At 49.4% G+C, this 24,935-nt stretch overlaps 1 protein-coding gene across 1 annotated transcript in view; it reads right to left on the bottom strand.

Moving 5' to 3' along the window:
• Positions 1–12,143: 12,143 nt before the first annotated feature.
• Positions 12,144–24,935, bottom strand: part of St14 (ST14 transmembrane serine protease matriptase) — a 39,364-nt gene continuing 26,572 nt past the window's right edge. The window contains exons 8-19 of the mRNA XM_048343617.1: positions 23,557–23,696; positions 22,857–22,954; positions 20,982–21,091; positions 20,733–20,863; positions 19,474–19,578; positions 18,756–18,866; positions 18,542–18,655; positions 18,048–18,170; positions 16,715–16,901; positions 14,177–14,451; positions 13,064–13,200; positions 12,144–12,772 (exon numbers count right to left, since the gene is read on the bottom strand). Coding sequence (XP_048199574.1) covers positions 12,611–12,772; positions 13,064–13,200; positions 14,177–14,451; positions 16,715–16,901; positions 18,048–18,170; positions 18,542–18,655; positions 18,756–18,866; positions 19,474–19,578; positions 20,733–20,863; positions 20,982–21,091; positions 22,857–22,954; positions 23,557–23,696 — 1,693 coding nt within the window. The 3' untranslated portion in view covers positions 12,144–12,610. The remainder of the gene's footprint in view (positions 12,773–13,063; positions 13,201–14,176; positions 14,452–16,714; positions 16,902–18,047; positions 18,171–18,541; positions 18,656–18,755; positions 18,867–19,473; positions 19,579–20,732; positions 20,864–20,981; positions 21,092–22,856; positions 22,955–23,556; positions 23,697–24,935) is intronic.

Genomic DNA, 24,935 nt, shown 5'->3' with positions numbered 1-24,935 from the left:
CCATAATCCTAGCTACTCGGGAGGCTGAGATGTGAGAATCAAAGTTCGAAGCCAGCCCAAGCAGGAAAGTCCTTGAGACTCTTCCAATTAAACACCAGAAAGCAGGAAGAGGAGCAGTGGCTCAGAGTGGTAGAGCATTAAGCCCTGAGTTCAAGCCCCATGACCAACAAAAGATTTCTTAAAATTTGTTTGTAACTCAGATCCACTATCCCCAAATATGCAACTAACTATACATGTACACCTAATGCTCATCCCCAGGAAGAGCTCGGGAAATGAGGGTATCCCTGGTTAAGGGGCTCTCCCTGCGGTCCTGAAGTGCTACCATGGCTGTCATGCCCACCCAAGTGCCCAGACCCTAGTGAGACTATAGAGCCTGGAGCCTCCAGCCCTGATGTCCTTGAAACCAAAGGTCCCAAGTCCAGTATGAATGCCTGCCATCCCCCACCTAAGCCCCTCCTGTATACCTCCGTTCACAAGCGTTGGGGGAGGAAGCGGTCCCTTAACCTGCTGATTGCCTCTCCACCAAGCCCTGCATTCTGTGACTGATTTTCCCCCGGCTCTGCCATGCATTCGTGGGTTCTGCAGCTCCTGCCACCTCAGTGTCCATTGGGAGCTGCTCTGCTTACCTGGTGGTGGTGTACAGTGGAATGCCAACAGCTCATTCCTCAGAACCCAATTCCTGAGCCTTGGAACGGGCCCTCCAGCAGTCCTCTGCACCTGGCACCCAGAGAGGTGCCCATAGGCATATTAAAGAAGATGTATATTAAACCAGGCACTGGTGGCTCACACCTATAATCCTGCTTGGGAGGCTGAGATCTGGGGATGGCAATTCAAAGCCAGCTCAGGCAGGAAAAGTCCATGGGATCTGTCTCCAATTAATACCAAAAAGCTAGAAGTGGAGCTGTGGCTCAAGTTGTAGAGTGCTACCCTTGAGCAGAAAAACTCAGGGACAGACTTCAGGCCCTGAGTTCAAGCCCCAGTTCTGGCACATAAATAAAAGGCCCGGCGCCAGTGGCTCACGCCTGTAATCCTAGCTAGCTATTCCGAAGGTTGAGATAGCTTTTGTATTGAGATTTTTTTACTAACGTATTAATATGTTTCCCTGTGATGTTTCCCTGAGTGCATGTACCATGCCTTGATCATATATGCCCTCTAGTTTTCCTCCCCCTCAGTGTGGCTGTCAGACCTTAATAGTCCCTCTTTTACTTTCATATCTTTTATGTTTCTGCATATGAGAAAAAAATCATGATGCATGTGTTTGTGTGCATGCATGCACATGTGTGTGTTCGTCCTGGGGCTTGAACTCAGTGCCTGGGCACTGTCCCTTGTGCTTTTCTGCTCAGGAGTCTACAGTTCTATCACTGGAGCCACCGCTTCACTGCCAGCTTTTTGATGATTATTTGGATGCGTCGCTCACAAACATTCCTGCCTAGGCTTGCTTTGAACCAAGATCCTCATAGCTCAGCCTCCTGGGTATCTAGGATTACAAGCATGATCTACTAGTACCTGGTGATAGTTATCCTTTAAAAAAAAAAACAAAACTGCCAGGTGCAGGTGGCTCATGTCTGTAATCCTAGCTACTCAGGAGGCTGAGATCTGAGAATTAAGATTCAAAGCCAGCCTGGGCAGGAAAGTCCATGCGACTCTTATCTCCAGTAACCATCAGAAAACCAGAAGTGGTGCTGTGGTTCAAGTAATAGAGTGCTAGCCTTGAGCTGAAGAGCTCAGGGACAACGCCCAGGCCCAGAATTCAAGCCCCCCGACAGGGGAAAAAAGGAAGAAGGAGAGAACAAAACAAAACAAAAACTAAGTATATTCTCTTGTCTTCATCTCTTGTTATTTCTTTATTTACTTGTATTTTGTTGCAGTGCTGGGAACAAGGTCTCAAGCATGCTAGGCCACTGAGCTATACTTCAAAGTATTTCTAAATAGGACTTATTTCACTTAATATATGTCCATCTATTCGTTCCATTTGCCTGCAAATGACAAGATTTTATTTCTCTATAGGACGCCATAATATGTATATGTAGCACATTTGTCCATTCACCTGTTAATGGGTTCCTAGGCTGATTCTACAGCTTATATAGAAATATGTATGTACAGAGAGACAGCGAATATACCCGTGCTGTGGTAACATGGAAATGTAGGCGTCTATTGCATGCTTACTTTGCTAGCTTCCCACATATCCCCAGGAGTAGTACATCTCGATCATATGGCATTTCTGGTTTTAGCTCCATACTCATAACTTAACCAATTGTGTCGATGAGTTCATTTTTCTCCACATCCTCTCCAACATTTGCTAGATTTTTTTTTTTTATAACAACCATTCTAACTGGGCTGAGATGAAATCTCAGTGTAGTTTGGATCCATGTTTTCTTGGTAGCTAAAGATACCATCTTTTCATGTATGTATCAATCATTTGTACCTTTTCTTTTGAGGAATGTCTATTTGGGTCATTTGCCTTTTTTTCCAGTCTACTCCTTCTCTCCCGCCCTCCCCCCCACCCGTCATCTCCGCCCTCAGGAATATTAAGAAGCCCCAATTCCAGGCTGGCCCACCAGGCAGTCTAGCTCTTTACAGCTCTTGTATGCTTTGTGAGGCTCCAGCATGAGAAGCGGTACCAACAAGTACTTGGTGTGACTTTAGCAGCCTCCTTCCCCACATTTTCTTCAATTTCCCTAGTACCCAATGTGTGCAACTCTGAAAACCTAGAAGAGGTTGGGCACCGATGGCTCACAACTGTTGTCCTTATTCAGGCAGAAGACACCTGGAAGATTGACGTTCAGAGCCAACTTGGGCAGAAATGTAGGCCAAGACTCCGTCTCCAATTAATAAGTAAAAATGTTGGGTGCCCGGGCGAGGCACTGGTGGCTCACACCTGTAATCCTAGATACTCGGGGCGGGCGGGGGGGGGGGGGGGCTGAGACCTGAGGATCATGGTTCAAAGGCAGCTCAGGCAGGAAAGTCCATGAGACTCATCTCCAATTAACCACCAAAAAACGCCAGAAGCGGAGCTGTGGCTCAAGGTGTTAGTGCACCAGGCTTAAGCAAAAAGGCTCAGGGACAGCATGAAGGCCCTGAGTTCAAGCCCCACAGCTGATTTAAAAAAGAAAAACTGGATGGGAGGTATGACTCATATGGTCATAGATACCAGCCATGAGCAAGAAAGCTAAGCAAGCATACACCCCCTGAGTTCAAGTCTCAGTGTACACACAGACACACACACACACACACACACACACACACAACAAAGAAATCCTGAAAGGGATTATACCTTAAGTATAGGGAAGAAATGCTTTATAGATGGAAAGGTTTCTAGATAAACATGAAATCTAAACTGTTCTGAGGAGTGTCTTGGGCATCTATACCTAAAACAGAGCACAGTACACTGTTACCTGTGACAGCAACCAGGAGCCCAAAGCCCAACTTCCCTTGGCCTCCTGTGAACCTGCTATAGCTGGCAATCAGCCAAGAAAGCTTGCTTGGCTCACTCACTCCACTGGGCCAAGTTGGCTCTCCAGGAAACACTTATGGGGCTTCCAAAGGGTCTGCCATTCTCTGCAAAGCACTAGCTCCCATTGTGGATGAAAACAGCCATTGCACTTGGAGTTTTCACACCGTGAGAGGGGTTGGGGCCAGGAAAGTCAGCAGAGCCCAGCACAGGCAGGACGCCTTCGCAGAGGCCTGCAAAGCCGACACTGCCCCCTCACGAGAGCGTAGGGGGGAACGGAATGAATGAGGGATGGGTAGCACCGATCAAAAAGAAATGTACTCATTATCTGACTTACGTACTGTAACCCCTCTGTACATCACCTTTACAATAAAATTTAAATTTAAAAAAAAAAAGACATGGCAAATTGCATGCGAGGGGGCTGTGGACAGAGGTGGGCTCCTTTCCCAGCTTCACTCACTGACCACAATGAAATGTAATATGTGGGCGCCCCCTACCGCCCCCACATGGAATAACCTGCGAGGTAGGGACTAAAGCCAAACCGTTCTGAAATTCTTAAAATCAGGCCAAGCACTGGTGGCTCATGCCTGTAATCCTAGCTACTCAGGAGGCTGAGATCTGAGGATCAAGGCTCAAAGCCAGCCTGGGCAGGGAAGTCTGTGAGATTCTTATCTCCAGTTAATCATCAGAAAACTGGAAATGCCACTTTGGCTCAAAATGGTAGAGTGCTAGCCTTAAGCATGAAGAGCTCAGAGATAGCACCCAGGCCCTAAGTTCAAGACCCATGACTGACCGAAAAAAAAAAAAAAAAGGAAGAGAGAAGAAAGAAAGAAAGACAGGAAGGGAGGGAGGGAAGATGGAAGGAAAAAAAAAAGGAAAAAATGAAAATCAAAAGGGTTTTAATATCAATACCCTATAACAAAGTTTGCTGGGGAGAGAGAGAGAGAGAGAGAGAGAGAGAGAGAGAGAGAGAGTGAGTGAGTGTGTGTGTGTGTGTGTGCTTCAACTCAGAGCCTCATACTTTTAGCTGGCCTATTTTGCCCAAGGCTGGTATACTACCACTTGAGCCATACCTCTACTCCCATTTTGCTGGTTAATAATAAGGAAGAGTCTTACTCACTTTTCTGCCCCGGCTGTCTTCAAACCAAGATTCTCAGGTCTCAGCCTCCTGAGTAGTTAGGATGACAGCCACGAAGCCACCAGCACCCGCAGCTGTTTTATCAAAACTCCCTTTAGAACAAAATGGAGCTGTCTTTTCAGCTCTGTTTGTGCCATGACAATTCTTGTCACTAATGATCCCGAAATATTTCTGCCACACTACAAAGGTTTGGTTTGTGAGTCCTTTTAGAACAGGGGAAATCTGGGCACTGGAGATGCCCCCGTAGGCTACAAGACCCCATCTTAAACCACCTCATCCCACACCTGACTCCAGGCAGAGGTGGCACATGGCTTCGAGCCTCGGTTTCCTCAGCTTCAGGCAGAGTTGTGCAGCTCCCAGCAGAAATAAAGGGCACAGGGGGAGGACAGTAAGGGGCAGGGGCTGATGCCTCTGATTCAGAAGATGGAACACTGCGTTCTGCCGCCCATGGCCAAGACCTCAAGGAAACATCTCTCCCTCCATTGCTCACTGCCCCGGGCAGAGGAGTAAGAGAAAGCAGATGCCTTGGCCCCTGAGAAAGGGGAATGCCCAGGGGCTGCTGGGGGTAGCCAGGGAAATGGGAATGGGAAAGATTTAGAAGTGTTGAAGGAATCATTTCAGAGCCCAGCTAACTAAAGTCCCTGTTGGCCATTTCCACAGAGGCCTCAGCCAGTCCATTTATGACCTGGCAAGAGAAGCCTGGACCCGCCATTGCAGAGCTCCAGGTGGAGAGGCCTCAGCTCCAGAAGGATGTGGAGCTCCCAATTTCCAAGCCTTCAGGGCACTTGCTGCCTCTTCCCTTCCTGAGGAACTTCAAGGTACCTACAGGGCCATCTCTGGGCCTGTCTCCTCACCCCTGGAAAACATGTCCATGGCCGGGTGAAGACGGAGTTGGGGTGTTGTACAAGACATAGTGCCCTGGGTGTTGGCTGAGCTCTTACTGTACCTTATTATGTGATAGGACCTTGCAAGTCAGCTACTCAGTTCCATCAGCAAGAGGAGACAGAAGGACATTTTCGGGACTGGGAATATGGCCTAGTGGTAAAGTGCTCGCCTCGTATATATGAAGCCCTAGGTTTGATTCCTCGGCACCACATATATAGAAAAGGCCAGAAGTGGCACTGTGGCTCAAGTGGCAGAGTGCAGGCCTTGAGCAAAAAGAAGCCAGGGAGAGTGCTCAGGCCCTGAGCTCAAGCCCCAGGACTGGCAAAAAAGAAAAAGGACATTTTCTAGTCTCGTTTGGCAAGAAACAGAACCCACTGGTGGTAGAAGCACAGCTAGTTCTCAGCCAATGGAAGCCTGTCTCTGCCTTCACGCTCTCTGTGTGTGTGTGTGTGTGCACATGTGCACGCCAATATCAGTACTGGGGGCTTAAACTGAGGACCTAGGTGTGATCTCTTCAAGGCTAGCACTCTTCCACTTAGAGCCACAGCTTCACTTCTGGCTTTTTGCTGGTTAGTTGGAGAGAAGAGTCACGGATCTTCCTGCTTGGGTTGGCTCCAAACCTTGATCCTCAGAGCTCAACCTCCTGAGTAGCTAGGATGACTGGCCTGTCTGCTCTTGCAAGCCCAGTCCCCACTGCAGGCAGCTGGTCACCTTGAAGTTAAGGTTCTGCAAGGTGGATTCTTCTACTTCTCAGGCAGCTGTGATCTCACTGAACTCCTCACTTCACAGAGCAACTGAAGGGTGGTGGAAAAGTCCTTGCACACACAAAGACTCCCTGGCATGCCTCTCTCCCTGCAATGGGCACCGGGTCCCCAGGGCCTGCCATATCACACATTTCTGCTACTCAGAGATGAGCAATCCTTGGCTTTGATGTGCCCCAGGGGGTCCTGCTGAGTCCTGCATAAGCCCCATGTCCTAAATCCAAAGTTTTGTCTGAGTCACAGAGACACTGAATTGATGAATTGTGAAGTAATGAATTGGTTCTTTTTTCCTTCACATGACTAGTGTGTTATCCTTCTTTTTTCTTATGTCTCAAACATCTATCTCAATGTGGGTCCAGTGGCTCACTGTACTAGCTACTCAGGGGGCTGAGATCTGAGGATTACAGTTCAAAGCCAGCTTGAGCAGGATCCGTCCATAAGACTCTTATCTCCAACTGGCCGGCAAAAAGCCAGAAGTGGAGCTGTGGCTCAAGGGATAGAGCACCAGCCTTGAGCCAAAAAGCTCAGGGACCACTCCCGGGCCCTCAAATTCAAGCCCCGTTTTAGTTTTGTTCCCTCCGCATCTCCCAGGCTTTGGGACTTAGCTGTCTGGGCAGGGCTTACTTAGGCTGTGAATTTCCAAATGGGGACAGAAGTCTTGTGTACTTGGAAAGTGGCCTCTGAATGCCCTTTTGTGTGGGGAGACCTCCGCCCTCCCCTCAGGACCTGTGCCCTCTCCTCACCTCCCCCTGCACGCCCTGTTCTTGTAGCTCTGGAAAAAGCACGGGGCTGGGGATGGAAGAACTCCCCAGCTGCCTTAAACAAGACCATCTGGAGCTCCCGAGTTCTGGCACGGAGACTGGAGCCAGGGCTATTCTTGACCACAGGGGTGTGGGCCGGGGAAGCGGTGATAACCTTCTAGGTGAAGGCGGTGTATGGAGGGAAGCGCTCCAGCCAAGGGGAAGGGAAAGTTGACTTCACATCCCAGGAAAACACAGCCCTCCTGCTGGAAGATGCTGAGACAACGGAACAAACAGACAATGGAGCGGCTTCCCCCTCCGCCTGGAAACACTGGCTTTTTAGGAAACAAAGGGAGGTGAGTGGAAAGGGTAGGATGAATACACAGCCCCCAGGCTGCAGGCAAACAGGGAACTCAGGAAAGGGGGAACAGATGGAGGGCTGGGTTTGGTGAAATCTGGAGTTGGGATGTCTATATTAGAACAGTGTTCTCGCTGGTCGCTGGTAGCTCAGGCCTGTAATCCTGACCTGGGGGCCCACTAAAGCTGCTCTCATGTCTCTCTTGGCCACAAGCTTAGAGTAGAGACAGAGGAGAGCCAAGCCAGTGTCCCCGCTGCTGTCAATGCCATGCTCTTCATCCTGTGGGAGAGCCCTTGGAGCTATCTTTCCAGCAGCCCTCAGAAATATCCCCATTCCTGCCAGCCACCAGCGGCTCACAACTATAATCCTAGCTGCTCAGGAGACTGAGATCTGAGAATCATGGTTCAAAACCAGCCCAGGCAGCAAAAGTCCATGAGACTTTATCTCCAATAAACCATCAAAGTGGTAGAGTGCTAGCCTTTAGCAGAAAAAGCTTGGGAACAGTGCCTAGGCCCTGAGTTCAAGTCCCATGACCACCACCAACAACAACAAAGATTCCTATTTCCAATTAACCAACCAAAAAAGCCAGAAGCAGAAGTGTTGAATACCGTCAGCCTTGAGCAAGAAAAAGCTAAGGGACAGAGTCCAGGCTCTGAGTTCAAACCCCAGTACACACACACACACACACACACACACACACACACACACACACACACACACACACACAGAGCTATAAAACCTGTCTCCTGAAGGAAGGGCTCAGGGCAGGGGCAGAAGGCAGACTTGTGAGATTTGTCAAACTTCTCAAAAGAACAGGGGACCAGGGCACCCGTAGAGGACCACAGCTGTCAGCCTGGCTGCTCAAGAGGGTGAGATGAGAAGGATCTTAATTTGAGGCCAGCCTGAAGAGAAATGTTCATGAGACGATCTCAAAAACAACCAGCAAGGGGCTGGGGATATGGCCTAGTGGCAAGAGTGCCTGCCTCATATACATGAGGCCCTGGGTTCGATTCCCCAGCACCACATATACAGAAAATGGCCAGAAGTGGCGCTGTGGCTCAAGTGGCAGAGTGCTAGCCTTGAGCAAAAGGAAGCCAGGGACAGTGCTCGGGCCCTGAGTCCAAGCTCCAGGACTGGCCAAAAAAAAAAAAAAAAAAAACAACCAGCAAAAGACAGGACTAGAGGTATGGCTTAAATAGTAGACAACCAAGCAAGCAGGAGGCCCTGAGTTCAAGAACCCCACCACCACCAAAAAGAACCCCAGGGTTTATGCATAAAGCAGCAATTACCAGATGCTGCCCTGAGACAATTATTTCTGGTATGCAAAAAATGAAGAGGACCTTGAGTTAAATCAATTAAAAATGTCCCATCCTGAGGATGACCTACCTTTAATCTTAACAAGCATATAATCTTCCTGTCATGGGGCAGTGATATTATGTAATTATGCATAGCACATGATAAAGTATCTCATAGCATTGACTCTGAAGCCAAAATTCCCTTAGTGCGAGACATAGGTGGGACATTCAAAGTCTTGGTTTCTGGTTTTCTATTGGTAAAGTGAGAATGACATAGGATCCTTTGAGGCTTAGGAAGCCAGACGTGGTGGCTTATGCCTTCAATCCCAACATTTGAGAGGTTGAGGCAGGAGAATCAGGAGTTCAAGGCCAGGGTGGGCTACTTAGTGAGACCCTGGTCAAAATTAAAAAATTCCTCAGCCATAGGTCATATCTCTGTTCTCCTCAACCCTAAGAACCATCTTTTGTGTTGTCCTCCAGGTCCCGATGCTGAGGACCAGCAATCTAGACAGAGATGGGTAGACAACTAAGAAGGGCTGGAGACCAACTAGAAAGGCTTTGTGCTGGGGTGACTAGGTGTCTGGAGACAGCCTTGCAAAACTAGTCCCCGCCCATCCACCCCACCCTGTGAGCAGCTCTCTCCCCCTGTAATGGTGCAACATTGCCACCCTGTGGCCAGGTGCCTAAACAACAGCCTCCCAGTTCCAGGGGCTCTGGAGCTAACAATGGAAACTTAAATGCGGGGCACAGGATTTGAAACCTTATCTCTCTTCTCTAAGATCTATCCTCACTGATACAAACTGCAGAATCTTGGTCTGGGCAGAACTCCCTGTGGATGCAACATAGACAAAATCCTGATTCCATTTGTTCAAACTTCAATGGTTCTGATTAGCAACTCATGGATATATGGAGATCAAAGGCAATTTGCAGCCAGACAACCAGTGGCTCACGCCTGTCATCCTAGCTACTCTGAAGGCTGACAGCTGAAGATTGAGGTTCAGCCTGGGCAGGAAATTCTATGACTTTCATCTCTAATTCACCACTAAAAAGCCAAAAGGAGAGCTGTGGCACAAGTTAATAGGGTGCTAGCCTTGAGGAAAAAAAAAAAAAGCTCAGGGACAGCGCTATGCTATACAGTATTGAGGGGGAAAAAAATTTAAACCTGGAGTCAGCCTGCACTGAGCTAGTGGGAGGGGACAGACAGCGAGACTCTGCAGTACCCTGCCTCTGCCTCCTCCTCAGACCTAGCTACACCTGTACGGCGGAGGAGCAGAAGATTCTAAGGCGCCCTTCACCTATGCAACAGAGCAGCACTATGGGGAGGCTGGACAAACCTGTTCCCCTTCAGTCTCTCTGCCTCTCACTCACGATCACCACCCCTTATGGCCTGCGGGGGCGCTGTCCACCACATCCTGCAACTCTCCCTTCGGCTTCCCAGAGAATGGCCCAGGCAGAAACCATGCAGAGCCAGCCACACAATTCTTGGGACCAGCGTTGAAATGTGGGGCCCCTTGATGAAGATTTCAAGCGTAGCAGCAGAACCTGCAAGCACAGAGACCTTCTGAGCATAACTTTCTGCATAACCACACAGGAGGCACCCCTGTCTGCAGGCACTTAGCTCCCATTAAAAGCCCCGATCACTGGACTTGCTACACCACAGCAGCCTGCATTATAAACTGAATTTCTTGCCACCTGCTTGGAGCTAAGAGTTCTTGAACTGAAAATGCAAATGTATGCAAAACAGTTTGAGCCCAGAGTCTCTTAGCAGCGGATCCCTCCCCTCCTGGCCATTCTTCCCAGCCTGCTGCCAGTCCCTGTGTGAACTCTAGCTATTTGAGTGCCAGGTGACTTGTCTTCATGGGCTACTTAGCGAAGAGTGTTAGAGATGAGTGTGAGCTCCCATGAGTTAAAAGTGCTTGACCTAAACTGGGCACCAATGGCTTACACCTATACTGATAGGAGGCTGAGATCTAAGGGTCCTAATTCTAAGCCAGCTGAGGTAGAAAAGCCTATGAGACTCTCACTTCCAATTAACTACCAGAAAGTTGGAAGTAGCTCAGGTGGTAGGGTATTTGTCTTAAGTGGAAACGCTAAGGGACAGCACCCATGTCCTTAATTGAAGCTCCAGTACCCACACAAAAGAATAAAAATAAATAGAAGTGCTCAGCCTTATCTCAATCAAAAGGCATATTGGATTTTGTTCCAATATGCTTGCTTGCGCATTGCTGGTATTGGTGCTCTACCACTTAAGTCACAGCTCCACTTCTGTTTTATTGCTAGCTCATTGGAGATAAGAGTCTTGAGGAATCTATCTTCCCAGGCTGCAAACCTGAATTTCCAGATCTCTAACTCTTGAGTAGCTAGGATTACAGGTGTCAACTACTGGAGCTTGGCTATCTATCGTTTTGAAGGCATTGACATTACAGTGACTTTCTAGGGATCAAACATGACTTCCAATCCAGACTGGTTTCTAAGATCTTGCCATTACATGGAACTGAGGGCCTTACTACGTCTGGGTACCTGTGGGGCACTCAGTGATGCTATTAAATGCCACGCATAGAGGGGCAAAGCCCACAGCTAAAACGTGCAGTGTGTTAGCACCTTTCCTGTTCCATGGCCACACTAGCAGAATGACCTCCAATGTCCCTTCAAAAGATCCCTGGCTCCTCCCCAGATCCTTACACTGGGCAACCTTAAGCAAGGACAGGCAATTTCAAAGGAAAAAAGGATCAACACAGGAGGGGCTCTCAAGGCAGTGGCCATTTCTCCAAGGCCTCAGATCCCATCTATCCATCCCAGACTGGTCAGCCAGCTTCTTGAACCTGTACACCTTGTGTCTGTGTGTACACGTACACATAGCAAACATAACCCCTCCACAAACAATGCAAAGCCATGCCGCTTCCTGACTTCCTCTGACAAAACTCCTCCCTCTCTCAAATTGTACCAGACCTGGGAAAGTACAACAACTCCTTCCCTACACAGGCCTTGCCCCCCAGACTCCGGGCCATTCCCTATCAGAGCACCCCTCCACTCCCAAGAGCTATGAGGGCTTTAGAATCACGGCCCCAGGATGGCCCAACAGGGCACTGTGGCCCACGCTCAACCTGACACCATAGTCTATGAGGAGGGGAATTTAAGTCCAGTTTCTTGAAAATGGAGCTAGATGTCAGGCATCAATGGCTCACACCTGTAACCCTAGCTACTCAGGAGGCTGAGATCTGAGAATCACGGTTCAAAGCCAGCCCAGGCAGGGAAGTCCATGAGACTCTTATCTCCAATTAACCACCTGAAAACTGGAAGTGGCACTGTGGGGCTCAAGTGGTAGAGTGCTAGCCTTGAGCTTTAGAGCTCAGGGACAGCGCCCAGGCCCCAAGTTCAAGCCCCACGACTGACCAAAAAAAAAGAAAGAAAGAAAATGGGGCTAGAAAGAAAGGAGGAGTAAGAGGTTGTCCATGCAAAAAGAAAAACAAAATTACCTAAAAAGAAATAAAATGTTTTACTCACACACACAAAAACACACACTGAGCCCACCTTGGGCGCTGGTAAAACAATTCCAATCTTAGGTCTGTCGGTTTTCCCAGACCTTGGGACTTGGATTTCCTAGGACCCCATCCATGCCCTGAGCCTGCAGCCTCTCTACCTCCTCCAGGGAGGTCCCAGAAGCTGCCCTGCTGAAGAGACAGAGGAAGCAAGGCTTCAGGAAAGTCCTTCCTCAGCCGGGAGCTGAAGTAGATGTCCAAAAACCTTTGTCCTCAGCTGGACCACTGGCACAAGTTCCTCCCTCCCCGCCTCCTGTCCGGCTCTGGAGACAGAAGGAGGCTACGGATTCTGCAGATGGACTTCACAGTCAGGGTTCTGGGGGGAGGCTGGAGAGGCACCTAAGCAGGAATGCAGCCAGTGGTCCTGTCCTCAGTCTGCATGTGTGCGATGGGACTGACCCATAGATGGTCATGTTGGGGTAACTGGAGGCCGGCTCCTGCCTCTATACTCCAGTCTGCTCTTTGATCCATTCTCGAAACACAGGGAGTCTTGTGTACACGCCTGGTTTATTCTTTTGGGCGCAGCCTTCGCCCCAGCTCACCACACCTGCCTGGAAGATTCGGTTATCTGCTTCCACGCTGGACAAGGGACCACCAGAGTCGCCCTGAGCAGAAACAAGACCTGTAAGGAAAACCATGGACCCCGCCCAGGCCTAGCCCTGTCCAGGACTAGCCGCGCCTCACCCAGGCATAGCTCCACCCACCAAGGCCATGCCCAGGCCTAGCCCCACCCAGGGCCGCCCCCCCAATGACTAGCCACGCCCCCTTGAGCCCTGCCCAGGACTAGCCGCGCCCCAGTGGGGCCCCGCCTGGGACTAGCCCCACCCACCCATGCCTAGCCCCACCCCTCCCTGGCTCCGCCCTACCCTGGCCCCACACACAGGCTTCCCACACACCTGGCAGGCGTCCACACCCCCGCTGAGGAAGCCCACGCACATCATGCGTGGGGTGATCAGCTGTGGCATCAGGTCCTCACAGGTTGTCTGGTTAATGACCCGGATCTCACCTTTCTGCAGGATCAGTGCCCCTGTGCCTGGGGGAGGGGAGAGGGCAGGACAAGGCTGACTCCACAAACTAAGGGAGCCATGCTGCAAAAAAATCTCAGGGATGCTCCCTGCAAGGAGTCAGCTTACCAGCCCAACTTGAAAATAACCCCAGTGCCTGTGGATGATAGGTAAATGTCACCAGCAGGTAAATATGACCTCAGCTGAACCCAGGTCAGCCCTGTGGGACATCATACAGCCGTAGGTAACACCACCAAATGCCAAATGCAGCTGTAAATTGACCTTTTACTACTCATGTTACATGTTACATGTTACAACTTTTTTCACCAATGGGTGATGTTATTATCTCAGTGGAGTTTTTTTCAACCTAACCTTTATCAGCTAACAACCTGCCTCCCACAGGTGGGGAGAGAAGGGACAGGTGGCTCATTTCTATGCAGGATCAGGTCACAGATAGAGCTTAGTGCCTCTAGCAGATAATCAGGAGCATACCTGGCATTGGTGTGCACACCTATAATCCTAACTACTGAGGAGGCTGAAGTCTGAGGAACACAGTTTGAAGCTGGCCAGAACAGAAATGTCTTTGAGACTGTTATCTCCAATTAGCCAGCAAAAACCAGAAGAGAAGGCATAGCTCAAATAGTAAACTGACAGCCTTGATCAGGAAAAAAAAAAAAAAGCTAAAAGACAGTGTTCAGACCCTGAGTTCTAGCCCCAGTACTGACACATACACACACACGTGTGTACCACACACACACACGATAGATGTGAAGCAGTTTGTCCCAGATCACTCAGGTAATTAATCGAGAACCCAGCCTACAAATCCACCAGAAGCCTCCTTCCCACCCTGAACAGCTTCATCCTGCCAAGCAGTGGGAGATCAGAACAAACCTACCAGCCCAGAAACCAGCACAACACTGTGCAGATGGATGGTGTCTTGCGAATAGAAAACACCAGAGGAAGGCCCAGGGCTCAGAAGGTCCCTCAGCCCAGGCTGAAGCTCACCTCCCTCCTGGGTGTGCCCCCAGCCTGTGACCCAGATGGCCTTGCCAGCCGGAAAAACATGGGAGGTGTCCGGCAGGCAGATGGGCCGCACCACAGTGCTGAACTTGGCTGGCTTCTCCAGCTCCAGCAGCGCAATGTCATAGTCGAAAGTGAAGTCATTGAAGGAGGGGTGGGGAATGATGCGCTTAAGCCGGTGCTCCTGTACCCCAGAGGCACTGCGATTGCTCTGGTCCAGAAGGCCCAGGTAGACCACCCACATGGTGGGGTCTGAGTACCTGGGAGGGGACAGAGGAAGAAAGGGGGTTATGGGAATGTGATGAGTGTGTGCGGCACCCCTTCAAGTGGCTACGAGGATTCAAAGGCTGCTCACGTTAAAGTCTCAAACAGAGACTGAGGAACAAGCGACAGAGGAGAATGACCCGAAATTGCAACAGCACTAATCCTTATAGACCTTTTTCCTCTTGGAATGCATTTGTCAGAAAATATGTATCTTATGGGTGTGAACTTTCATAGGACTTATACCCCAACCCAATTTTTGAACACAGACCAAAATGAATTTAAACAATCTATCTTTGCGTGCGTGCACGTGTGTGTGCGTGTGTGTGTGTGTGTGTGTGTTAGTACTGGGGCATGAACTTAGGGCCTCACACTCTTATTTAGCTTTTCATTTAAGGCTGTCATTCTACCACTTGAGCCACACCTTCACATCTAGCTTTTTGCTAGTCAAGTGAAGGTAAGAGTCTCATGTTTTTATGCCAGGGCTGGCTTCAAATTGAGATCCTCAGATCCCAGCCTCGGAGGAGCTAGGATTATTGGCATATGAACCGCCATTGCCTGGCAAGCCCAGCTTTTTAAACTCTGGGTTTTTTGTTTGTTTGTTTTTACAAATTTTGGAGTTGAGATCTCACAGGCTTCTCTGCTCTGGGCTGGCTTTGAACCCCAATCCTTGGGATCTTGGCCTTAGCTACTCAAGAAGCATAAATGGGATTGAGGTCCAGGTCAGCCTGGGCCAAACAAGAATCCTATCCTGAAAATAAACAGCCTGGGTACTAGTGGCTCACACCTATAATCCTAGCTACTCAGGAAGCTGAGATCCAAAGGATCACAATTTAAAGGCAGCCCAGGCAGAAAGTCCAAGAGACTCTGTCTCCAGAGTAACTAGCAAACAGCCAAGCCTCGCCTGGCTCCAATGGGAGGGTGCCTGACCAGCAAGTATAAGGCCCTGAGATCAAATCCCAATGTGAGGGGAAAGAGGAAAAGAAAAGGGAAGGGGAGAAAGAAGGAGAGAGGGAAGAAAAGGGAGAGAGTGAGAGACACAGACAGAGCAGGGAAAGGGAGGGAGGGAGGGAGGGAGGGAGGGAAGGAGGAAAGGGAGGAGAAAAAGAGAGACTGAGACTGAAAGAGAGAGAACTGCAGTTCATGAACCCAGAGAGGCTTGGGACAGTGAGCTAGCTCAGTTCCCTTCAGCCACTTGAGTCTCCACCACCCCACACCTGTCTATCCAGCCCCATACCAGTGCCTTTGCCTGCCTCCTGCTGAGCCTTGACTCCTCTCTGCAGGAGGGTGATGGAGGCAGCCTGGGTCACCTACTCCCAAGCTGCCTGAAGGAGGCAGAAGAACATGCTTCTGACTATGGGAATCTTCTAGAAGGCCTTGCCTACTTCCTCAGAGCAAGCTGTTCTCCTAGACTCCTTTCTGTGGCCAATGGCTGGAGAGTCAGGGAGGCCAGGAGCTAAGTAAGACATAAATGACCTTAGCCCCCCATCTAGCCACCGATCCTGACTCTGTGCCTGCCCAGTCCTGGGACACCAATGTAACCCTTCCAATGTGCCACGCACAATGATAAGTGTCTCAAGTTCATTTTTAGATTTACTTCTCACAGCTCCAAGAATAAGAACAGTATCCTATCACCAGTGAAAAACGCTGGCTCAAACCTATAATCCTAGCTACTCAGGAGCTGAGATCTGAGGATCGAAGTTCAAAGCCAGCCAGGGCAGGAAACTCTTGAGACGCCTATCTCCAAATAATCACCAGAAAACTTGAAGTGGCACTGTGGCTCAAAGTGGTAGAGCGCTAAGCCTTGAGTGCAAAAGCTCAAGGACAGTGCCCAGGCCCTGAGTTCAAGCTCCATAACCAACAACAACAAAAGTCTGAATAAAACTTGTCCAGCATTCCCTGCAAGCCACAACTGGAATACAAAAGTCAAGGCTCATCTTAAACCAATCCCAAGGAGCCAAGCCATACAGACAAATCAAACAAGCCTTGGCATCCCAACAACTGGCCTCAAGTCTGGCTCTAACACTTAGCTGTGCAGCCCTGAGCAAATGCCCTTACCTCTCTGAGTGTTTCAAGTGGGCATCTGAACAGACCCGCCTAACCAGTTAGGGTGGCACACAAATAGTGCTTGACCAGGACTGAGCGTCCAATAAAAGTGAGTTTTTATTAGCACTGTAATTAAGCTCGGTCAGAATACCTGCCCACCCCCCTGCCTTGCCCCGCCCTGGTGTGAGTCATGAACACCCATCTCCAGAGACTTACTTGAACAGTTTCTCATCCGTAAAGCAATGAGCTGCTGACACCAGCCAGGTGGAGCTGATGAGTGAAGCCCCGCACAGGTGGCCCTGGCCCAGGGCATGGAGGCTCACCTGCCAGGGCCACTCACCCTCATCTGCATTGGTGCCACCAACAACTCGAGCCTGCTTGGTGAATGACCGCAACCCACAGTCTGCAGAGGGCAGAAGACACCAAAGCACAGTGAATCGAATAGCACCCAGGAGTCAGGAGCAGCGGGACCCTGTGGCAAGGGAGCCAGCTCTACTGGGAGCCCCTTTTGAGGTACCCAACAATGCTAGGTCAAGTGGTATGAGGGACCATCTACAAGTTCCTGTTCTGTTTTGTTTTTCCCTTGGTGGTATTAAGGTATCAGGACCATGGGCTCACTAGGCAAGAACTCTACCAACTTCAGCCATGCCTCCAACCTTTTTTTGCTTTTGTTATTTTTTAATAGGGTCTAGAATTTTTGCCCAGGCCAGCCTGGAGGAGATCTTCCTATGTGTCCTTCCCTCATAGCTAGGAAACAGATATAGATGTGCGTGACCATGCTCACCTTACTGATTGAGATGGGGGTTGGGGAAGTTACACTGACTTTTTGCCTGGGCTGGTCTCACCATCCTCCCAATCTCCATCTCCCAAGTTAACTGGAATGACAAGGGTGAGCACCATGCCTAACTCCAGAAGTGTCTTCAAACTTCACAAACCTCCTGGCTCATCCCCCTCCCTTGCCTCTGTGTTTGACCCCTCACCCCCTCACCCCATGCTATGCAAATACGCTGAAGGGCTCCAGATACCTACAGGCTTGCTCAGACTCCACTTGGGTGTTATGTGCCTAGATTTCCTTGTTCAATGCTGAGGGCCGGGGCTCTCGGAAGGAAGAGTGGATGGGGGACGTGAAGGCACAGAATGGTGGCATTCAGCTCAGTGCTTCTGAAGCATGTGGCAGGGGAGAGTGTAAGTGGACGAAGGTGAAACGCTTCCTGTGCTTAGGCAAGCTGGGGCCTCTCTCCTCCAGGCCACTCACAGCGGGGTCTAGAGCAGACCCTAGGCCAGCACTTTGGCCAGTACTCCAGCCATACCACACAGGCGCTGCTATGCTAATGACCGGGCCTCACTCCAGGATGGGAGCTACCCATGGAACAGCATCTCCATGCCAACGGGCAGTCATCCTTCCCTCCAGGCAGATGTTCCCTCCCCTGGGGCTCACTGCTGTGTGAGTAAGGCACTATGGAGAGTTCCACTTTGACTCTGGATGCACCCTTTTGCAGTTATACAACCCCCATCTCCACCCCACCCCACCCCACCCTACCCCACTCACCACAGTGCTTCTCATCAGAGCCATCACTACAATCCTTCTTCCCGTCACATTCAGGGTTGCCTTTGCTCAAGCAGAGCCCATTTTGGCAACGATAGGTGTGTTTGGTACAAGGGACCACATTCACTGTTCAAGGAGGAGGACACAGGAGGAAATTAATTCCTTGGAAGCACCCAGCTAGAAGCCAGTGTCTGTGTCAGAATACCCCAGATCCTTTATAATAACAGCTTTTTAAAATGAACACCCCAGAAGGTGTACCATGATCCAGCGCCTTATACCCCACCCACCATACCCATGCACTGTTTTTTCAGTCCTGCTACAGGTTCTCCACCTTCTAGAAGATTCTCCCACTCTTCCTCACACTTTTATAGAAGGTCCATATTTATAAACTTGGGCAGGCTATGTATGAGTCAGCTGCTGGCTGTCTCCTCAGGGTGCAAATCCAACTAAAAGGAAATCTCTATCTCCACAGGAAGACAAGTAGGTACAGGCCTCACCATTGTCACAGGAGACCTCATCTGACCCGTCCCCACAGTTGTCCATCCCGTTGCACTTCTGGCTCTGTAAGATGCACTTCCCATTGGAACACTTGAAGGACCCATCTGGACAACCTGCAGAAGCCAAGTCCTTAGCAATGCAAGCTACCCAGCCTGTCCCAGCCAAGCAGGTGGCAGGGGAGTCCCACCCTGGGCTACCACCCTGGGCACTTACTGCACTTCAGCTCATCACTGTTGTCCCCGCAGTCGTTCACATTGTCACAGACCCAGTACAGGGGCTTGCACATCTTGTTCGCGCACGTGAACTGGTAGGTGGCGTTGCATTCTGCAGTGAAGGGGAGGAGAAATCAGCCCCCTCTGTGGGGGTGGCCTCATCATTGGCTGCTTCCTGAGTGACAGGTGCATGGGGCGGGCATTCAGAGCTGTCAGGAAACTTGCCTAGCTGGTGAACAGCCTGGAGTAAAATTCCCAATGGCAGAGAGAGGGAAAGGGACCCTCTCTTCATAGAGTGAGGGAGGATGATGGAGGGTGGGAACTTCCACCCACTTGTGATTTTCTACCACAGGGATCAGCGGACCAAGATATGGGGCCCAGCAAGGGCAGGAAGTGGCAAAGCCATGGAGTAGCGGAGGCGGGAGGAGACGAGGTCAGAAGGGAGCTGGACTGTGTTAAAGGCCAGAGTGGGCAAGGTCATGAACAGAGATGAAGGCAAGAGAGGGCAACAAGTGCAGGAGGTGGTGGGGTCGTGGAGGAGGCTGGAGGGCCAGTTGGGATGGGGACAGGGGTAGAGCAATGGAAGGGGGCAGGTCCTGGCGGGGGGGGGGGAGGGGGAAGGCTGTATTAGCCAGAGGGGTGGGACCGGAGTGGAGTGAGGGCAGGTGGGATAGACTGTGGAAAGAGGGCCAGGACAAGGGTTCGCCAGCTGCACTCACGGCAGTCCCGCTCATCGCTGTAGTCGGCACAGTCCACCCAACCATCACAGCGCAGCTCCTTGCGGATGCACCGTCCAGTCTTGCACATGAACATATTTGGGCATGCTGCAGGGTACAGGACAAGCCTGAAAACCAAGGCTCCCATGCACTTTCCTCCCTCCCGTCTATCTGCTGACTACAGCCCAGGAATTCCAGGGTCAGGAAGAAAGTCTGGCTGCCTTCCCAGTTCCCCCACTGCCTGCATGCCCCAGCTCCAGTGCCAGGCTAATAGCCTGTGACAGCACGGTGAGTGTGTCCTAGCCAAGTGAAAGTCACTGAGCTCACACGGGCATGCTAAATTCAGCCCCCTTTTCAATGAAACTGAGAGGCCGGGTGCCTGTGGCACACGCTTGTAATCCTATTCAGGAGGCTGAGATCTGAGGATCATAGTTCAAAAAACAGAAAAGTCTATAAGACTCTGATCTCCAATTAGCCATCAAAAAATCACAAGTGGAGCTGGGCTCCTAGTAATAGAGTAACAATCTTGAACAAAAAAAAGCTAAAAGATAGCCTCAGTACTAAGCACACACACACACACATACACACACACACACACACACACACAGATATCTCATTGTGCACGTGTAAATATTCCAAGCTCTAAAATTACCTGAAATTTGACATACTTCTGTTCTCAAGCATTTCTCTCATACACCAGTATTTTCTAATATATATGGTTTCAAAATTAGGCTGTGCTGCCAGCCCCAAAGTCAGTGATCCTGAACCATAGAGCCAGATGGCCTTAGGAACTGAAGGGAGAAGAGTCCTCAGGCTCCAGCCACTGGCCCCCCCTCAAAAACTTGGATGCAACCCTGAACAGTTTATCTTTTTTTTTTTAATTCCCATACTAGTATTTGAACCCAGGGCTTCATGCTTGCTTGGTTTGCTTGTTCAGCTGGTGCTCTACCACTTGAATAAGCCTCCAACCTAGCTTTTTGCTATTTACTTTGGAGGTGGGATCTCATGGATTTTTCTGCCTGGGCTGGCGTTGAACCATAATCCTCAGATCATTGATTCCTAAGTAGTCAAGATTACAGGCAGGAGCCACCAGCACCCAGCTTTGTCAGCCTTCTTAACAAAGGCATCTTTAGGGTAACGATTTTCTCTCAAAAGTCTGCAAGAAGGATAAGAGATATGCATCTCCCATTGTCTAGTTCAGGAAGCGGTGCTGGTAAGACAGAGTGCCTTGTGGGCTAGCCTCTCTTAGGGTATTTACTCACGGTTACGGGAGTCGTAGGACAGGTACTCAGCTAGGAACCCAGTGTCAGTGTAGGAGTGATCTGAATGAAAGTGAACTGTCATCTTGTTGTTGTTGCTGCTGACGACAAACGGGGACCTTTCACCACAAAACCTGAAAGAGAAGACTATATAAGGAAGAGATGGCCAGGGCAAGGGGGGGTGGGTACAGGGGACCCTGGCCTTTCGCATCTCCAGCACCATGCCTCTCCCCATGCCCTCCAGCAGCTCACTTCTCCCCATTGATCTCCACGTAATCCTTAGAGCAGGTGCCCGGCTGCACGTTGTGATCCAGCAGGTAAAAGAGTTTGAAGCGCACCTTCACGTTCTGGTTGTTGGGCACCTGGACAGAGAAATGGTTAACTAACTCTGGCTCCTTTCCTTCTTTCTTAAGCAAAATTATGTCATATGGTAGGGGGTGTTGGGAGGGCACAGCAGAAACACCCAGTAATGTCATTCCCTTTTCTGTGTGTGTGTGTGTGTGTGTGTGTGTGTACTATCTTGAACTCAAAGCCTTACACTCTTGCTTAGCTTTTTTGCTCAAGGCTGGCGCCCTACCACTTAGGCCATACCTCCACTTCTGGCTTTTTATAGGCTAACTGTAGATCCAAGTGTCATAGATTTTTCTGTCAAGGGTGGCTTTGAACTGTGATCTTCAGAGCTCAATTGCCTGCGAAGTGAGGATTACACCCTCTTATCCCAGTCAAGATGAATGCCTGATAGCTCAGTATGGAACCCTACATATATGAATTTTTTTTTCCTGTGTACACCTAGCTATGATAAGGGTGGGCATTTTCATTTTTAATTAATTTTAGCTGATAATACAAAAATTGTACATATTAATGGGGTATCATGTAATACCGAATAGATATACATATGCATAATATTTTAAATGTATCTTCTTGAATATTTACCAAATTTTCTTTGAACCACCATCCTCAGATCTCAGCCTTCTGAGTAGCTACGATTACAGGTATGAATCAATGGAGTCTAGCAAACAATTTCTTTTTTCTTCTTTAAAAATTTCATACAGCCAGGTGCTGGTGGCTCATGCCTGTAATCGTAGCTACTCAGGAGGCTGAGATTTGAGGATCGATGTTCAAAGCCAGCCCAGGCACTCTATCACTGGGGCCATCACGCCACTTCTGGTTTTCTGACAGTTAATTGGAGATAAAAGTCTCATGGACTTTCCTGCCTGGGCTGGCTCTGAACCGCGATCCTCAGATCTCAGTCTCCTAAGTAGCTAGGATTATAGACATGAGCCACTGGCGCCCAGCTGGCTGGAACATTTTCAACATTTTTTTCCTTTGCTTTTTTTGAGTGCCAGCACTGGAGCTGAAATCAGATTCTCAAGCTCTCAGCTGGCTTTTATTCTCTCAAAGCTGGCACTCTACCACTTGGGCCAGAGCACCACTTCTGGCTTTTTGGTGGTTAATTGAAGATAAAAGTCTCATGCACTTTCTTGCTTGGACTCTCTTTGAATCTCATTTCTCAGATCTCAGCCTCTTGAGTAGCTAGGATTATAAGCATAAGCCATTGGTGCAAGGGTCCCTTGACGTTTGTTTTTTTTTTTAACTAATTTTATTTATTTTCTGCATTTGTGTGGTACCAAGGAATTGAACCCAGGGCCTCACACATGTGAGGCAAGTACTCTACTACTAAGCCACATTCCTTGCCCTCTCTTGACATTTCTAAAGGAAGAAAAGGAACAGGCCTCAGATTGGGAAGGTACAAGGGGCACCATGCTATAATCACCGTGCTCTTGCCTCATTCCAGTCACTAGAGGCTTTCAGTTGTGTCTATGTTTTCTGAAGTCACCTGAGCATGCCTCTGAACTTACCAAAGACCCCTCCTCCTCACACAGAAAGGCTAAGCACAGGCTAGGTTCCTCAGTCAGTCACAGATAAAGGACCTAGGACTTATGTGCATGATACTCTGCTGCAAGATCCTAGCCCAGTACGGATCTCAGTTATGTGGCTCTTCAAGTTGCCAAAGATTCCTCCTCTTCCTTCCTCTGCCCTTTCCTCCGACGCTGACCTGGAATATCCGACTCTCCTCCCCTCCCCACTCTCTCTCTCTCTCTCATACATACATCACACAGCTCCTACCTCAATGTTCCACGTGCAGTCAATGTTGGGCGGGTAGTGGCCCGGGTAGTAGGGGCTGCTAAATGTTCCGTGGGCTTCACGCAAGTTGCCTCCACAGCCTGAGTGGAAAAGCAGGATGCAGCATGAGGATCAAGGTCCTTGTTGAACCACAGGGCACTTGAATGCACCCTGAGGACAGTGTCCCAAGGATGGGAGCTGCCGTCATTCCAGCAAGGTGATTGGAAAATGACTGCTTTAGGAGTCGTTGTTCCTTTTTGGGGGGATAGTCTTGGGCTTGAACTCAGGGTCTGGCTACTGTATCTGAGCTTTTTGTGTGCAAGGCTAGTACTCTACCACTTGAGCCACAGTTCTACCTCTGGGTTTTTTGGTGGTTAATTGAACATAAGAGTCTCATGGACTTTCCTGATCAGGCTGGCTTTGAACCAGATCTCAGCCAGATTCTCAGCTCCTCAGATCTCAGACCCTCAGTTCTCAGCCTTCCAAGTAGCAACAGTTACAGTCATGAGCCACCAGTGCCGGCTCAAGAGTAGCTCCTGATCTAGATATTCAGCAGAATGCCCTCTGGCTTTATATTTCTGCCACCAACCAGTGCCAGTTCACCAGCCCCTGGGCCTATGGCCTTCCTCAGGTAACCCTCTAGGGTCCTGGCCCTTTCTCACGGCCTGTGAGTATACCCTACCCCACCCCTGCCCGTCCTTACTGGCCATCTTGGGCAGCTGGAAGAAGGTGGCCTCAAAGCCAGGATGTCGCCGCTCAGTGTTGGTTCTGAGTGTGACGAGGAAAACATTCTGGGAGGAGAGGAAGGTCAGGTTGTAGGAGGGAGGGTACGTGCCACACAGCCTGTGAGGGCAAGAGGACAGAGTTAGGGAGAGAGACAAAAATCAGGCTTCACACACCTGACTCCTCAAGCAGAGACCGAGGATTCCATCACTAAGCCTGGTCCTATATTGTGTGCCAAAAGACCCTCCCCTGGCTACTCAGGAGGCTGAGATCAAAGGAAGAAGCAGGAATAGTAAGAGACTCTTATCTCTAATTACCCACCAAAAAAGTAGAAATGGAGGTATGGCTCAAGGTGGTAGAACATCAGCTTTGAGTGAAAAAAGCTACAGGACAGCACCTAGGTCTAGATATAACCATTCATCTTTTGCTTAAAATAGCAAAGCCTTAGACATATTAAAAGCCTAACAGAGAATTCATTAAGCAAATTGTGGGTTGAAGAATATTAGTAGTAGTAACAACTAATACTTAGTAAGAACATGCAAGTGGGGGGGTGGGGGGCTGTTGTGGTGGTCTACATTTATGATCCTATCCTAGCACTCAGAAGGTAGAAGTTCAAGGTCATGAGTTCAAGGTCAGCCTGGCTACATAAAAGACCCTGTTTCAAAAAAGAAAAAAAAAAGAACATTCCAACTATATAGGAATGTAGCACAGGGCTGGGAATATGGCCTACTGGCAAGAGTGCTTGCCTCATATACAAGAAGCCCAGGGTTCAATTCCCCAGCACCACATATATAGAAAATGACCAGAAGTGGCGCTGTGGCTCAAGTGGCAGAGTGTTAGCCTTGAGCAAAAAGAAGCCAGGGACAGTGCTCAGGCCCTGAGTCCAAGGCTCAGGACTGGCAAAAAAATAAAAATAAAATAAAATAGGAATGTAGCACAAAAAATGTCAGTGAGGGCTGTTGATAAATAGAGATGGGATGTGGGGGAAAAGAAACAGGTTCTGTTGAGGTAGATAATAGTTGAAGGGGGTTAGATTAATGGGGAGGATGAATGAGGACAGATATGGTTGAAATAGTTTGTTTGCACCTATGCAAAGTAGATCAATGAGACCAGTTGAGGTTGTGTTGGGAAGAGGGAAGGAGAAAGAATAAGGGAAAGTGATGAAGGGTGTGATATTGATCAGGATACATTGTATAAATATATGGAAATGTCACGATGAAATTCCTGTTGTACAACTAATGTATGCTAATAAAAAACTAAAAATAGGGCTGGGGATATAGCCTAGTGGCAAGAGTGCCTGCCTCGGACACACGAGGCCCTAGGTTCGATTCCCTAGCACCACATATACAGAAAACGGCC

Source organism: Perognathus longimembris, chromosome 3, assembly GCF_023159225.1.
Source record: "Perognathus longimembris pacificus isolate PPM17 chromosome 3, ASM2315922v1, whole genome shotgun sequence".
Classification (NCBI taxonomy): domain Eukaryota; kingdom Metazoa; phylum Chordata; class Mammalia; order Rodentia; family Heteromyidae; genus Perognathus; species Perognathus longimembris.
This window is presented reverse-complemented; position numbering and strand designations above follow the sequence as displayed.